This window comes from Pungitius pungitius, chromosome 21 (assembly GCF_949316345.1).
Source record: "Pungitius pungitius chromosome 21, fPunPun2.1, whole genome shotgun sequence".
Taxonomy (NCBI): domain Eukaryota; kingdom Metazoa; phylum Chordata; class Actinopteri; order Perciformes; family Gasterosteidae; genus Pungitius; species Pungitius pungitius.
The window spans coordinates 8,661,479-8,677,544 of record NC_084920.1 but is presented as its reverse complement, the minus strand read 5'-3'; the positions used below and the strand labels follow the sequence as shown (position 1 = coordinate 8,677,544).

Below are 16,066 nucleotides of genomic sequence, written 5' to 3'. Positions count from 1 at the left end.
AATACACCCTGTTATCAGAGGTGTGGACTCGAGCCATGTGACTTGGACTCGAGTCAGACTCGAGTCATGAATTTGATGACTTGAGACTCGACTCGACAAAACGTACAAAGACTTTCAACTCGACTTGGACTTGAACACCGATGACTCGTGACTTGACTTGGACTCGAGCCTTTTGACTCGAGAAGACTTGCTACTTCCCTTGAAAACTGGGGGAAAACATTTTCAGACTGCCGCGCCGCTCTGTTTATCTGCATCTGTCAAAAAAATGTGCGCCACCTGTATGCAGAGAGCACGCGCTGCCTGCACGACATCCAATCACTGCAGTCCATTTGACCGTATCAACGAGACAGCTCGTTCATGGTTACAAAAATCGGGATTTTTGAACCCGGATTCAGACTCCGATGGAAATCCTCGCCAACAGTATGTCAACGTCCGTTTTAAAGTAGTGTAATGAGCTGAGTTAAAGTTATTAGTTAATCAGTTATGCAGATGTTGCATGTGTTCACGTTATGCTCTGTTACCAGCTGTAGTTACGCGAGACAACCCGAGTTTTGGGGGGCCGTGTATGCGGAAGTGTTCGTTCGGCGTGGTGACGGCCAACAGTGACCGAAGTTGAGTTGTTTTATATAAATAAATGCAGCGGAGTTGCAAGCCAGTCATCGCCTCCTTATTTACGCTGCAGCATTGGGGTGAGCGTTACAGTACTATAACACAGTCACAGTCGATCCACCATTACCCTTCCCTTCGTAGTCTAGGTCTGTGAGGCAGCGCACCATCACCCAGGGTTCCCCGTCCCCACTATAATAAGAGGACTTGAAATGACTCGAAACTAAAATGGTACGACTTGTGACTCGACTTGAGACTTGTTGGCTTTGACTTGTGACTCGACTTGGGACTTGCTTCGTCTTTGACTCGACTTGACTCGGGACTCGAGGGCAATGACTTGAGACTTGCTTGTGACTTGCATAACAGTGACTTGTTCCCACCTCTGGTTACTTCTAGACTGGATTACTGCAATTCTTTGTTATCAGGCTACTCTTGTAAATCTCTTAAGCCTCTCCAGTTGATTCAGAATGCTGCAGCATGGTTATTAACAAGAAATAAGAAAAGGGATCAGATTACTCCTGTATTAGCTTCTTTGCACTTGCTCCCTGTAAAATCAAGAATAGAATTTAAGGTACTTCTCCTCGCCTACAAGGTACTTGCTGGTGAGGTACAGTCTTATCTTAAAGAGCTTGTAACACCGTATTGCCCTACAAGTCAGCTGCACTCCATGGATGCTGGGTTACTTGTTGTTCCTAGAGTTTAAAAAAGTAGGATGGGAGCTAGAGCCTTCAGTTATCAAGCTTGTCTTTTGTGGAACTAGCTTCCACTTTCAGTCTGGGGGGCAGATTCGATCAGTTCATTTAAGAAAAAGCTTAAATCTTTCCTCTTTGATATCGCTTATAGTTAGGGCAGACTCAGGTTAGCCCAGACCCGCCCTTGGTTAAGCTGCTATAGGCCTAGCCTGCCGGGGGACTTCTTAGGACACACCAAGCTCCTCTCTCTCACGCTCTGCTTCTATAATAATCCACTTTTATTAATGTACATTACTAATTCAGCATCTTTTGGGAGTTTTGTTTTGCTTTCTCGCCTAGCAGGTCTGCGTAGATCGTAGTTCCGTCTGGATCCTGGTCCTGACTCTTGCCGTGGCCCAGCTGACACCTGCTGTTGCTACATCATCATTATTTTAAATATGATTCATATTACTGTCATCATAAACCAACATTACCCTTTACTAAAGTCTTTGTGCTTTCCCTCCCCACAGAAGCTTCTGTGGATGGTGGTTTCTATCTGATGGTGGTTGTCCCTGCAGTGGTCCTGGTGTCTACCTGGCTTACTATTGGCTACTATTTGAATCATTTCTGTTATAGGAATTGAATGTATTGTACATCTTTTACATTGTTCATTCTGTACACATGACATCCATTGTAGTCTGACCATCCTGGGAGAGGGATCCCTCCCTTTTTTCCACTTTTTACGGAGTTTTTCCTGTGCCGATGCGAGGGTTTCGGGCAGAGGATGTCGCATGTGTACAGGCTATAAAGCCCTCTGAGGCAAATTTGTAATTTGCGAATTTGGGCTATAAAAAATGAAATGAATTGAACTGAATTGTTGTTAGTAATGAAACATAATCTATATTTCCGCACAAATCCCACAAACCAATAAGATAAAAGTCCCTGTGCACAAACATGTTCTGTCCTTATGTTTTATGATAAAAAAAAACAAAGCCACCTGGGGCCACTAGCAGTGAACTCATATATCCGAGCCGGTGACCGGCATTGAGAGTAACTATATAGTAACAGCCTTGGTGCTGACGATCGTGTTTGCTTATGTAGCTCATATTGAGCCATTAGTAATTATTGGGTAAAGTTCAACACCAGTTAACATCCTTGTGTCTGGTGCACACAGCTAAGCTTACATTGCTGTAACCTGTACACTCCGTGTATTTTCTCTTAAAGATTGGTGACAATCTTGAATTCAGAGCTTGTTGGGCAGTGATCTCGACTTCCTTAAACAACAAACACCTGAGTGAGACTGTGACCCCACAGTAACCATGCAGAGAGACCTCCGACCCTAGCTCTGACCTGCTTGAGTGGATTTCCTGCGGGCCTTCTTGATGTCTTCTTCAATCTTGTTGCTGAGTTTCATCTCCAGTTGCTGAGTCTTCAACTCCAGCTCTTTCTGTCTGTCAGCCAGTGCCTTGCGGGCCTATTAGAGGCAGAGTAAGGGACTGGAGTCACAGACACGCTCAGATCGCACAGCTGCACATTCAAAATATTTTTTTTCTAAAGAGGACGCCCTCCAATTAACCTACTTTCAGTAAATGTCGTGCTTTCATTTCTGGCTTAGCTTTGATAGAACCAAATCCAGGCCATAAGTTTTGATCATTTGAAAAAGTAATTGAACCTGATAGTGGGAGTTTTTCTCTTGAACATGTATTTAAAATGAAAATGAGTTAAAGAATATTTTTGATTCAGTTATAGAATTGTTTTGAATAAAATATTTACTTTCAATATGCACACATATATTTTTGGATAATGGAAGTCTTATAAATAAGAGCTTATGAGCTATAATAATGAGCTTATGAATGTACATAGTGATGTTATCTTTGTTAGTTGTATTTGGGATTATTATATTATATGTAGTTGTTTATCAATAACATCTTATATATGATGAGTTCGGGTTTGGGGATAGTGAGAGCTTGTGTGTGTATGTGTAAGTATGTGTGTTTTTTGCTTTTTGTTGTATTTTTATTTTCATTATGATTATCTTATTTCATTGTAACTAATCTGTTGCTCGGTTGTTCTGTCGATTGGATATGATCCGGAGGACCCCCATGAAAACAAGATGCTGCATCTCATGGGGTTGATAATAAAATGTTCATAAATAAACTGTGTGTTTCAGTTTCAGATTTTACATTTTACATTTTTCAAGTTTCAAATCTTTTTCCAATTTTAGAACTTTGGCCCTGATCAAGCGTCAAGTGAGAGGGCGTGTCATCATGAGTGACAGCTCATTGAAGATTAAGATCGAAGATTATAAATCTTTTTTTAACTGCATTGCCTTCAGGAAACGAAGGCAATTATGAATCAAGACTTTCTTTATAATAATATTCACGTGAGACCATTTACGTCGGTGACATAGTTCTTAGCCAGCTGTCTCGGACCCACGAATTGCAGAATAAATTTATGCCAGATTGTACCACACCAATTTGAACGCGGTGTAGCATCCATGTGATGGTGTCCCATCCTATCATTTGAATATGGAATATAGCAATTTAAAACCAAAATAAAAACACAATCTAACTAATTTTGATCAGAGTGAAAAAAAGTTTTAAAATACTTTTATACATTTACTTAAAATACATTTTTTAAATGTTCAATACCATTAAGTCCTTTCAGATAAATTGACCCTGAAAGTTGTGTCAATCTTCTACAATAATCCAAAGTTTGGGCTTGGATTTGGCTCAAGTTTCAGGCAGTACACTTTTCCCTGTCCCTGTCCAGGTATTAACCCATAGTTAGTTTAATGTAATTCAACCCATAGGTAATTTCCTGTAATGCTTTCAACTGCTCCTGATTTAAGGAAAGATGGTAGACAAGAGTTGCAGTTGCCTTTATCCAACAAGTAGGAAGCATTCCAGTGATGCGAAACAGCTGTCTGCTTATGTAGATGTGGAATTTTAATCATCAGCAAGAGGGTTCACGAAACCCCTCTGCCATATAAGGACATAACTGTGCTACCTTACAGTTGCTGTAACGTGTTGTTTCATCTGTTTGTGTTGGTGAGTACCTTCTCCACCGCTGCATAGCGACCAACCAGTTGTTTCCGTAGGTCAGCGATGTGATGGTCAAACCTCTTCATGTCCTTCTTAAAGTTCTCCCTGAAGGCCAGAAAAGGCTTCTCCACTTCACTCTGGAGCTGCTCAAAATGCAAAACACCAATAATTCAACGCTGACCTGCATTACATCATATAAGGTCATAGAGACCTCCTTGCAGTGAAATTCAGGAAGCCCTGTTGTTGAGGAGGCCCCCAGGAAGAGCACTGGCTATGTGTAATAGGTTATTTATTTTCCTTTGTTTCATGGGAGTGTGAACAAGGCTGGACTAAGGGTTGGTAGGCTATGTAAGGAAACATTGATCTACATGATCTATCGGCACATAGATCGATCTAGTCAAAATCTCAGCCAAACCCTTTTCTGCTTGATGCTTGACTGAGCAACTTCCAAAAAAATGAATAGGGTGCAGCCTCAAACAACTTAGCCAGTCCCTCCTAAGGTAAATCCTGGTAGCTCTGTCAGAACTGTTGCCTTTGTTTTCACAAGTGGTGCTGTAAGCCGTGTTAGCTGCAAGCTGCTCTCCAATTTCCATGTTTACAGCCGTGAAGAGGCACTAAATATGCCCTGACTTTTAAATGCACAGCATTTAAATTAGTTTTCTTGCGTGTGCCAAACACACTTTAAAAAATAGTTGTGGTCACATTACATATTTCCTGCTCAGGCCATGAACAAATGTGTTGGGCTCCGACCATAGCATAAAACCAAGGCTGACTTTTGAATACATCGCTGCTGCAGGACGTAAAAACCCTGCAAGGAATGGGCCTTCACAACAAGGTAGAAATGATCTCTCTTGGTGAAACAGCCATGAGATCTGATTGGTTAAGCCATGGGCACGTGCTATGAGTACTGTGAGTTCCCTCTCTCAAACGTTTGTTCTAAACTGGCCATTGCTAGTGCAAGGTAAAGACAGCCTCTTCAAATCCACCTTTCCAGATCGACTGGCGATGATGATAGGATTATGGATAAGGATTCAGGCTCTCAAACTTTCAGTGGTTAGGTCTTTCCAAGCCAAACCATTTTCTGGCTGCTCCTGAGAAGTACGGCCCAAGCAGCTCACCGAGAAGGAAAACTTCTCTCTAACTCCAACTCCTTCGGATACAGCTTGCGTGTTACAAGAACATAAACAGCTCTTGCGTCACAAAGAAACCCAACAGTCCTCATGATCCCCAATCAATTCCCGCAACAAAGCACCGAGCAGACACCAAGTTAAATAAGACTCGAGGAAACACAGCAAACCAAATCAACGCACATTAGGATTATGTCTGGGCAGAAGTTAGATTATCATGTGTCGTAATTTCTGTTTTGATGTTTACTGTATTGTGTTTGTCTATGTTTATGAAGTGCGTGATGTGATGAAGTTAACCGCTATCGTGTCTCACTGTCCCACATCAATCTTTCCTTCTTTCTTTTACTAACTTACTTACAAACCAAAACACCTTTACCTCCACACATATAGTTACCTACAGACAGAGGTTTAACTATTTGAGGAACACACTTGGTATACAAACACAGCCTGCAAGCAACACCTCTGCCAGCTCGTAGCCACACGTGGCCTGCAATGTGGTCAGTGGCTTAGCTGGCTCCCTTCCTGAGCTCTCCCCTTCTTATCTCAGAGACACATGCACACCTACACACACACACACACACACACACACACACACACACACACACACACACACACACACACACACACACACACACACACACACACACACACACACACACACACATGAATGAATGTTTTTATTTGTTGTTTAGATATTAGGCTAGATATAGTTTCTGTTGATTTAAAATGCTATTGATCTAAATAGTATTGTTGGAAGTGAATACACCCTGTTATCAGAGGTGTGGACTCGAGTCATGTGACTTGGACTCGAGTCAGACTCGAGTCATGAATTTGATGACTTCAGACTCGACTCGACAAAACGTACAAAGACTTGCAACTCGACTTGGACTTTAACATCGATGACTCGTGACTTCACTTAGACTCAAGCCTTTTGACTCGAGAAGACTTGCTACTTCCCATGAAAACTGGGGGAAAACATTTTCACACGGCCGCGCCGCTCTGTTTATCTGCATCTGTCAAAAAAATGTGCGCCACCTGTATGCAGAGTGCGCGCGCTGCCTGCACGACATCCAATCACTGCAGTCCATTTCTATTAGACGAGGTTCTACAAAGAGCAAAAACACAACGGCTGAATTCTCAGTATCAAGCCTGCAGAATGAAAATCTGTACTGGGGAGTTCCAAATAAAGGTGTCAAAACACAATTTCCATACAATATGCAACGAGGAAAAATGGATTGAGATTTGAGTACTTTATGTTAAAATCATAATTGTTTGTTTTTACATGCTTTACTCGTGATGATAGACAAGCTTTTATTTTGTAAAATACTGGATGTTCAAACGGAACTGAAAGACGAGAAATGGCGGGTGATAGCAAACTTTTCTTTCCTGTCTTTTAATCCACTGCTGGTCTACCAGGCAAACATGGTAAAGTTTAATCAGTTGACACATTGAAGTACTGTTCATGTTGTTGTGATGAAAGACAGACAATTTGCTTTTTGTTGTAGTACATGAAGCTGTTTGTGTTTTCTAGTATTCACAGTGTTCCAACACAAAATAAACATGAACATCAGTATTAAAATGCGGGTTCTTTATGACTGGAGCGGATACTCAGTTGGCTGCAAATAAAAACGCAATGAGCCTCAACATGTACAGATATGCATGAACATAATATAGGGTGTGCGCATCAAGCAGGTGGCTGTTTACAAGTAGAAAAAGTGTGACAAATTACCTTTGAGGAGAACTTTAGGTGAACCTCAGCTTCGTCTGCCAGGCTCTTCTTCAGCTGGGCCCAAGCCTCCCCCAGAGTCCTGAGACCATATAAGAGGAAGGCTGTTTAACATCTCACACAAGAAAGGACCACACATACTTTTACGTAAAGACATGAAGTTAGAGCACAGCGTGTCTCCCTCTCAACACACACATACACACGCACACACACAGATGGCGTTCAACGACAGTGTCAGTGTAAATGTTCACAAATACAAATAAGTAACCAGTAGGACCCCGCTAGCAATTTTTGTTATATAAATGATAAGTGTAGATATGCATCGCCTTGCGGATCATTTAGGAACAATTTGCATATTCTGATAATCTGTTAAGGCTTGTTGGAGTTCTATTTTCAAACCTAAAGTAGAGATTGTAGCGAAGACTATAATGATTCTTTGGGTGTGAAGCATTATTATATTTGTTCGTGATGACTACAGAATTGTCAGGCTGGAACTTGGTTCTGACTCGGTTCTTTACCAAAATTGGAGATGCACGGGTCCAACAGGTTGGGCCACTTTATACAGTCAGTCATCTTCTATACCAATTATCCTTTGTGGGGGCCGCGGGGTGGCTGCAGTCATTCCCAGCTAACATCTAACCCCCCGAGCATGTTTGGACTGTGGGAGGATGCCGGAGTACTGGAGAGAACCCACGCAGACATGGGACATGCAGACTCCACACAGAGAGGTGCTAGGTGGTTTTAACCCAGAATCAAACCACCACACCAACAAAAGAGACGTAATTTTGAATATCCTGCCATGTTCTCACTTAGTTCAACGGAAATGATGCAGTGGTACCAAACAAATGCTAATTTCAAGATAAAGAGATGGCTGTTTCTGGGCTGCAGCCGGTCCGATAGTAGGAACTGACCAACAACACAACAACTGTTCCTTCTGACAACAGAACTGGCCAGAGGGAGAGAATAATGAAAGTATTGTGTTGGACTTTTCTGCCTGTGGGCAGCATCAGCCGGATGGCATAATATGGATTCTATACTGGACAATTCCATCCCACTCCTCTACTCCCTGTTCATTTTGGCATGGCAATAAACAGTGCTGGGGAGGGTAAGCCTAGCTAAAGCCTGTTTGCACGTTTGCCCACTTTCTCAGTTTCATATAAATGTTGGGTGAACAAACTATTCTTTTAACTGACGTTAAAGTGAGCCTGTGAAGCTTTTACTGATTTAGAAATGTACCACCACAGCAGCCCAAGTCAAATTAGGGCTAACATTATTTACAGTAACCTTGGGACTTTTCCACATCAAACTGCTTCTCGTTGGATGTTGTGATGATGACATTTTGTCTCATACCTACGCACTCTCACTGTGTCCTCTTGAATCTCTTAATAAAGAACCACAACTTTGTCCCCTTGCGCTTGTCTTTAGCAATACCTCCACCGCTCAGCTTCCTGTTGGCTTCTTTTCTATGTTCCTGCATCTCCTCTAAGAGTCATAAAAAGCAGAGGGAGCAAGCCTTTTCACCCTGCAGGGTTTCTCTTCATTCCTGTCACCCTGAACGCACACAAGCAGTGTCTGCCTCCTCACCTTCACTCTTCCTCTCCTTTATTCTGTGTCTCCTGTCCTCCCTCTCTGTTCCCCTAAACAGCTGAGCCATTCATGTAAGCCCTTACGGCAATACATTAGCCAGGGCCACTGGGCGAAATGGCACAAGCTAGCTTTTATGTCTGCGCTCCCTTCGACAACAGCTAAAGGTCTACACTAAGGTTAGCTTTAAGAGGTGAAAAGTTCAATGCTGCGTTCACACCAAAAGCGAAGCAAATTTTCTTTACTCGCCCAACTAGCTGTAGTTATTTTGCTTCATTCACGTCCCATTTTTTTCTTCACTGGTGTGAATGCAGCATAAGACTTTCCTTCTCTGATAACGCTTATAGTTAGGGCTGGCTCAGGTAAGCCTGGACCAGCCCTTAGTTAAGCTGCTATAGGCCTAGACGTCAAGGGGATTTCTTAGGACTCTGCTCTCTCCCATCCCTGTATTTGTCTTTTGCCAATCTGGGGGTTTTGGGACAGAGGATGTGGTATGTGTACAGACTGTAAAGCCCTCGGAGGTAAATTTGTCATTTTTGCAACCAGAGTCTGGCTATTTTCCAAAGCAGCATTTAGCACCAGCAAGCTATTCAACTAGTTTTGAAGAGACTGCCAACCGCAAGACCACTATTTAAAATGAATCCATATAATGAAAAAGCAACACCTAGCAACATCTTTTAGTATTTTCTGTATAAAAGGGAAGTACTGTTCTGCTGACATTATTTAGCAGTTTACTGGCTTTATGACATTTAGGTAGTTGTTCTTCGGTTACACTTCGGAAATCATCCTATCCAGTAAATGTCCGACTATTAATAATCTCCCTTCATAACATTCAGGAACTAGGTTTGACAAGTTGTTCAACCCTGTTTGTGTCACAAGGGCTGGGTAGGCAGAACTCGGACTTTCAGGCAAAAATTGTTCTTTAATAAATCCAAAGAAAAATGGCCAAAAACACTGACCGGGACCAGGAAAACTCACCAACTGACCGTGACATCGAAAAACAATGACGCGACAAGGGACACAAGACACGCAGGGCTTAAATACACAAGGGAGGTGCAGGTGATTTGACACAGGTGGAAACAATCATGGACACTGGAGACAATCACAGGGGAAAACAGGACAAGGCAGGAAGTGAAGTTACCCCAGAGACATGAGACTACAAAATAAAACAGGAAGAAAATCCAAACCGTGACAGTTTGATTACATATGAACACAACATACAAGAAGACAATGAAGATTATACTACAACCATTTATTAATCACTCTATGTAATGTGACAATAGTGTGTTTTAAAGTCAAAATTCAATGTCTAGATAATGAAGGGAATTGCTGCTATGCTAACCTCACTGCATCCACTGCGTCAAAATCCACACTGTGGCATCACATGAGCGTGGACCCCGACCAATCCTAGTGCTTGCATGCTTCGCATAGAAAAAAACTGCACTTCATAGGAAAACGTAAGTTTCACTTACCCAGTGGCTATTGTTCAGCAGTGTCACGGTCACGTTATTGGAAAAACTCAGCTATACGACCTCTATGGTTGATCAGGCTTTTAACAATATATCCAGATGAAATAATAATCTATAATCTTACATCCAAAAAATAAATAAGGGAAATAGTTTCAAGCAGTATATTTGACCAAACCACAATGATACACATATATTTGATGTGGAATGGAACCATTCTCGCACTGTAGAATGCTTAGTTTCTTTCCAGCCAGTCATTTAGTTTCCAGATTGTCAATCATCTGAGATGTAATGTCTACAGCTAAACACCTATTGTTCTGAAGCTCACCATGATCTTCCACTCCTTCCTGGAAAGAAATATATGGAAGCCCATTTCCGCCACAAAAAAAAAAAAGAAGGGTTAGAAAGTCGAAATTATGACTTAAAAAGTCGAAATTATGACTTAAGATATGCGCATGCGCAGCTTCCGTGACGCGGTCACAACGTCGCTGGTTTTGCAATGTATACGCTATCCTTTGTGATGTTGATGTCATGGTACCCTGACGGGGCGAACCCAGGTGCTGGAACCCAGAGAAAAGACAGGTAAGTCGTGGGAGAGTGTACAGGTTTATTGTGTCGGTGCGGCAGACAGGGACTTGGCTTGGACGAGGTCCGGGCTCGAGGATGGGTGATACCGCTTGGCTGGAGGTCCCCCCTGGCGTGCTCCTGAAGCAGTTTCCTGAGGCACGAGAACAATGGTTAGTTTAAATAGAAAAGGCAAGGCAGGACAAGACAAAGCTTGGCTGGGGCCTGGCGAGTCGACGTTGAATGGCAACGAACTGACGACGGCACAGGGTTTTGCAGCTCCTTAAGAGGAGGTGAGGTGACGAGGGTGATTGACTGCAGCTGGTGGGAAGAGTGGAGCAGAGCTGGCAGGGGAGGAGTCCGACAGGGGCAACATGACAGTACCCCCCCCTCAACGACCGCCTCCAGGCGGTCCTGGACGCCGATCCGGGTTGGCACGGTAGAAGTCCTCGATGAGGGTACGGTCCAGGATGAGGGAGCGAGAGATCCAGGCACGTTCCTCTGGACCGTACCCCTCCCAATCCACCAGGAATTGGTGGCCACGACCCCGTCGTCGGACGTCCAGGATGCGATTGACCGTGTAGGCCGGCGCACCGTCAATGAGCCGGGCGGGTGGTGGGGGTGCGGAAGGCGGGAAAAGAGCGCTGTCTCGAACAGGTTTGATCTGGGAGATATGGAATGACGGGTGGACCTTGAGGGCAGCGGGCAACCGGAGGCGGACACAGGAGGGATTGATGACCTTCTCAATCTTGTACGGACCGATGTAGCGGGGAGCGAGTTTCCGTGACGTGGCTTGGATGGGAATGTTCCGTGAGGACAACCAAACCCTCTGACCTGGCTGGTAGGTGGGTCCCACCACCCTGTGGCGGTTGGCGGAACGGCAGTTGCTCTCCTTGGTGCGGAGGAGAGCAGCCCTGGTTTGGTGCCAGATGTCTTGGCACCGACGAAGATGTTCCTGAACCGAGGGCACTGCCAAGTCCAGTTCCTGGGATGGAAACAGTGGTGGTGGGTACCCGAGGGCGGCCTCGAACGGGGACAGTCCTGTGGCAGAGGAAGGGTGAGAATTATGAGCATATTCGGCCCATACCAGATATTTCGCCCAGTCCGTAGTGTCCTGAGAGGCCAGGCAGCGAAGGGTGGTCTCCAGCTCCTGATTAGCCCTCTCAGCCTGCCCGTTGGATTGAGGGTGGTATCCGGAGGTGAGGCTTACAGTGGCGCCCAGCGCTGAGCAGAATGCTCTCCAAACTTGGGAAATGAATTGAGGCCCTCGGTCCGAGACGATATCAGAGGGGATGCCATGGTGTCGGAAAACCTGTTGGACCAGGATATCTGCAGTCTCGGTGGCTGTGGGTAACTGTGGAAGCGGGATAAAATGGGCAAACTTGGAGAACCGGTCAATGACTGTAAATACCACAGAGTTGCCTTGAGAGGTGGGGAGACCAGTAACAAAATCCACCGCAATGTGTGACCATGGCCGGCTGGGGGTAGACAGAGGATGAAGTAGTCCGGATGGTGGAGCGTTGGAGGTCTTGGAGCGTGCACAAGTTGGACAGGCGGCAACATACTCCTTGACGTCTTTACTCATCGATGGCCAGAAGAAACGTCTGCGGAGGAGGTTGAGGGTTCTGGTGACACCTCCGTGACATGCGATACGGGAGGAGTGGGCCCAGGTTATGGCGTCAGATCTGAGAGAGGATGGAACATAGAGTGTGCCGTTAGGAGGATTGGGGTGGTCCGGTTCCTCACCTTGGGCTTGAAGGACTTTTGTTTCGATGTCCCAGGTGAGGTTTCCAACGATGCAGGATTGCGGGATGATGGTAGTTTTGGCGCTGTCCTGGTCCTCCGAGGAGCAATATTTACGGGAGAGGGCATCTGGCTTGACGTTACGGCTGCCTGGTCTGTAGGTTATTGAAAAGTTGAAACGGTCAAAGAACAGACACCAACGGGCTTGACGCGAGTTTAACCTTTTAGCAGAGCGTAGGTACGAGAGGTTTTTATGGTCGGTCCAAACGATGAATGGTTGGACCGCTCCCTCCAGCCAATGTCGCCACTCTTCTACCGCCAACTTGATAGCGAGGAGTTCACGGTTGCCAACATCATAGTTGCGTTCTGCGGGAGTGAGTTTCCTGGAAAAGTAGGCACAAGGTTTTAGTTTGCCGGACTTCTCTTCTCGTTGCGAGAGCACTGCCCCAACGCCAGAGTCCGAAGCGTCTACCTCGACAACGAATTGTCTGGCGGGATCCGGTTGGATAAGGATGGGGGCAGAGACGAAAAGTCTTTTGAGGGTGTCAAAGGCATCTTGAGCAGCCGGGTTCCACTGGAAGGTTCTGAGGGTGGATGTTAATTGAGTGAGGGGGGCGGCGATAGAGCTATAGTTTCTGATGAATCGTCTGTAGAAATTAGCGAAGCCGAGGAATTGCTGAAGTTTTTTACGTGAAGTGGGGGTTTCCCACTGAGCGACGGCTTCGAGCTTGGCGGGATCAGGTCGGATACTGCCGGCCTCAAAAATGTACCCCAGGAAGGGGATAACGGTGGTGTGAAACTGGCATTTCTCGGCTTTAACGAAGAGCTGGTTTTCGGAGAGTCTTAGAAGTACACGACGGACCTGTTCCTGATGTTGAGTGGGGTCTTTAGAATAAATAAGTATATCGTCAAGATAGACGAACACAAATCGATTCATAAAGTCCCTAAGAACGTCATTAACTAAACGCTGGAAGACGGCAGGCGCGTTGGTCAGGCCAAAAGGCATGACCGAATACTCGTAATGCCCCAAGGGTGTATTAAAGGCCGTCTTCCATTCATCCCCCTCTTTGACCCGGACAAGATGATAAGCATTGCGAAGATCTAATTTGGAGAAAATACGAGCCTCCTGAATAGAGTCAAAGACGGAACTTATAAGAGGGAGAGAATACTTGTCTTTAATCGTGATTTGGTTTAGTTCGCGGTAGTCAATGCACGGCCTGAGTGTCTTGTCCTTCTTTTCGACAAAGAAAAACCCAGCACCAACAGGAGAGGACGAGGGACGAATGTGTCCCGAAGAAAGTGCCTCTTGGATGTACTTCTCCATAGCTGCTTTCTCGGGACCTGAAAGATTAAATAACCTTCCTTTAGGAAGCGTGGCACCATCGAGCAGACGAATAGAGCAATCATAGGGTCTGTGTGGCGGGAGAGAGCTAGCTTTGGCCTTACTGAAAACGGTTCTTAAGTCATGATAGCAGTCGGGCACGTTGGATAGGTCGACCTCTTCAAGACTAGGGCTGGAGGAGCCCTTAACGGGAGGCACAGCGGACTGCAGACAGTTGGCTAGGCAAAACACACTCCAATTGGTGATGTGACGGTGAACCCAGTCACACTGGGGGTTATGGCGCTGGAGCCAAGAAAAACCTAACACGACCGGGTTCTGGGGGGTGTGAGTGATGAAAAATCGTATGAATTCCCGATGATTACCGGAGGTGACTAGCAATACAGGCTTGGTGCGGTGAGTTATTAACGAGAGAGGTTGTCCTCCTAAACCAGCAGCTTTAACAGGAGCTTCTAGTTTTTCTGTGGGTAGCGAGAGACGAGAAACCACACTGTGGTCGATAAGGCTTTGTTCAGCCCCGGAGTCAATGAGCGCTTGGTGTTCAGAGATCTTAGACTGATGACATAGTTTGACAGGAACGACAAGAAAAGCTTTAGAAGAGGGTGTCGAGTCACCCACCCGCGGCCTGTCGTCTAGCGGGGGGTTCTGGAGTTTAAACGGGCCGTACACTGATTTACTTGGTGGCCCTGCTGGCCGCAGTAGAAGCATGCCCCCTCATCGCGTCGGCGTTGGCGTTCTTCGGCGGATAGTTTCGAGTGGCCGATCTGCATGGGTTCTTCTTGCGACGTAAGGGGCCGTTCAGACGAGGAAATGAGTGGAGAGTGGTGTGTCGTACCTTGAGTGGTCTTTACTGGGCTCTTGCAGGACGGAAAAGGGTTCTCATGCCGACGTTCACGTAGTCGGGTGTCCGAGCGGAGAGCAGCGCTGACGAGCTCCTCAAAAGAGTGGGTTTCTGGTTGTGTACATAAATGGTCCTTAATGGGGTCATTCAATGACTGGTAAAAGACCCCTTTTAATGCTGGGTCCGACCATCCTGCCTCCACCGCCAGGATCCTGAAATCGATCACATGATCATTAACGGGACGGTTGCGTTGTCGCAGGGCTAATAACTTACGGCCGGCTTCTTCTTGTCTTTGAGGGCGGTCAAACACCAACTGGAACTCCCCGATGAAGTGGTCAAAGGATAGGTGAGAGACGGGGTTGACAGCCAGAAACGCTTGAGCCCATTGTAGAGCCTTGTTACGCAGTGAATTGATGATGAGCGTAATTTTGCTGTGATCGGACTGATAATACCTCGGGGCTTGTTGAAACAGCAAACGGCACTGAAGGAGGAAACCGCCGCAGGCTTCGACGTCCCCATAGAACGGTTCGGGCAGTAGGCGGACGTTCTCCGGGTTCATGGCGGAAGGAGGGGCGGAAGCGTTGCTGGGAACCGGAAGTGAAGCTGCGGTGGGGGAAGTGGACATTTGACCAGTTAGATCCATTAAGGTTTGTGTCAACCCATCTAGGCGTCGGAAGAGCTCTTGTTGGGCAGATGCAATCTGGGACAGAGCGTCGGCTTGGCGGCCCAGGGCGACGCCTTGTAGGTTGACGGCAAGACGGAGTCCTTCTGGGTCAGCTGGGTCCGGAGTATGGTCAGTTCGTTCTGTCCTGGTACCCTGACGGGGCGAACCCAGGTGCTGGAACCCAGAGAAAAGACAGGTAAGTCGTGGGAGAGTGTACAGGTTTATTGTGTCGGTGCGGCAGACAGGGACTTGGCTTGGACGAGGTCCGGGCTCGAGGATGGGTGATACCGCTTGGCTGGAGGTCCCCCCTGGCGTGCTCCTGAAGCAGTTTCCTGAGGCACGAGAACAATGGTTAGTTTAAATAGAAAAGGCAAGGCAGGACAAGACAAAGCTTGGCTGGGGCCTGGCGAGTCGACGTTGAATGGCAACGAACTGACGACGGCACAGGGTTTTGCAGCTCCTTAAGAGGAGGTGAGGTGACGAGGGTGATTGACTGCAGCTGGTGGGAAGAGTGGAGCAGAGCTGGCGGGGGAGGAGTCCGACAGGGGCAACATGACAGTTGATTCATACACGGAAATTAATACTGTTAGTAATCAGCGATGTGTTTTCTGTATTCCTCAAAGGGGGATGACGTTACAGCAACATCAACATAGCTACTGGTTTTTGAACCTACTGGTTTGGCTACGCGTGC

General features: G+C 46.0%; 1 protein-coding gene across 3 annotated transcripts in view; it reads right to left on the bottom strand.

The window, feature by feature from the left end:
- The window catches only part of LOC119212514 (growth arrest-specific protein 7-like), a 49,651-nt gene that overhangs the window by 9,795 nt on the left and 23,790 nt on the right, over positions 1 to 16,066 (bottom strand). For all 3 annotated transcript variants that reach the window (XM_037462979.2, XM_037462977.2, XM_037462976.2), the window contains 3 exons: positions 7,178 to 7,256; positions 4,336 to 4,464; positions 2,628 to 2,751 (listed from right to left, as the gene is read on the bottom strand). In XM_037462979.2, the coding sequence (XP_037318876.1) occupies positions 2,628 to 2,751; positions 4,336 to 4,464; positions 7,178 to 7,256 (332 nt within the window). The remainder of the gene's footprint in view (positions 1 to 2,627; positions 2,752 to 4,335; positions 4,465 to 7,177; positions 7,257 to 16,066) is intronic.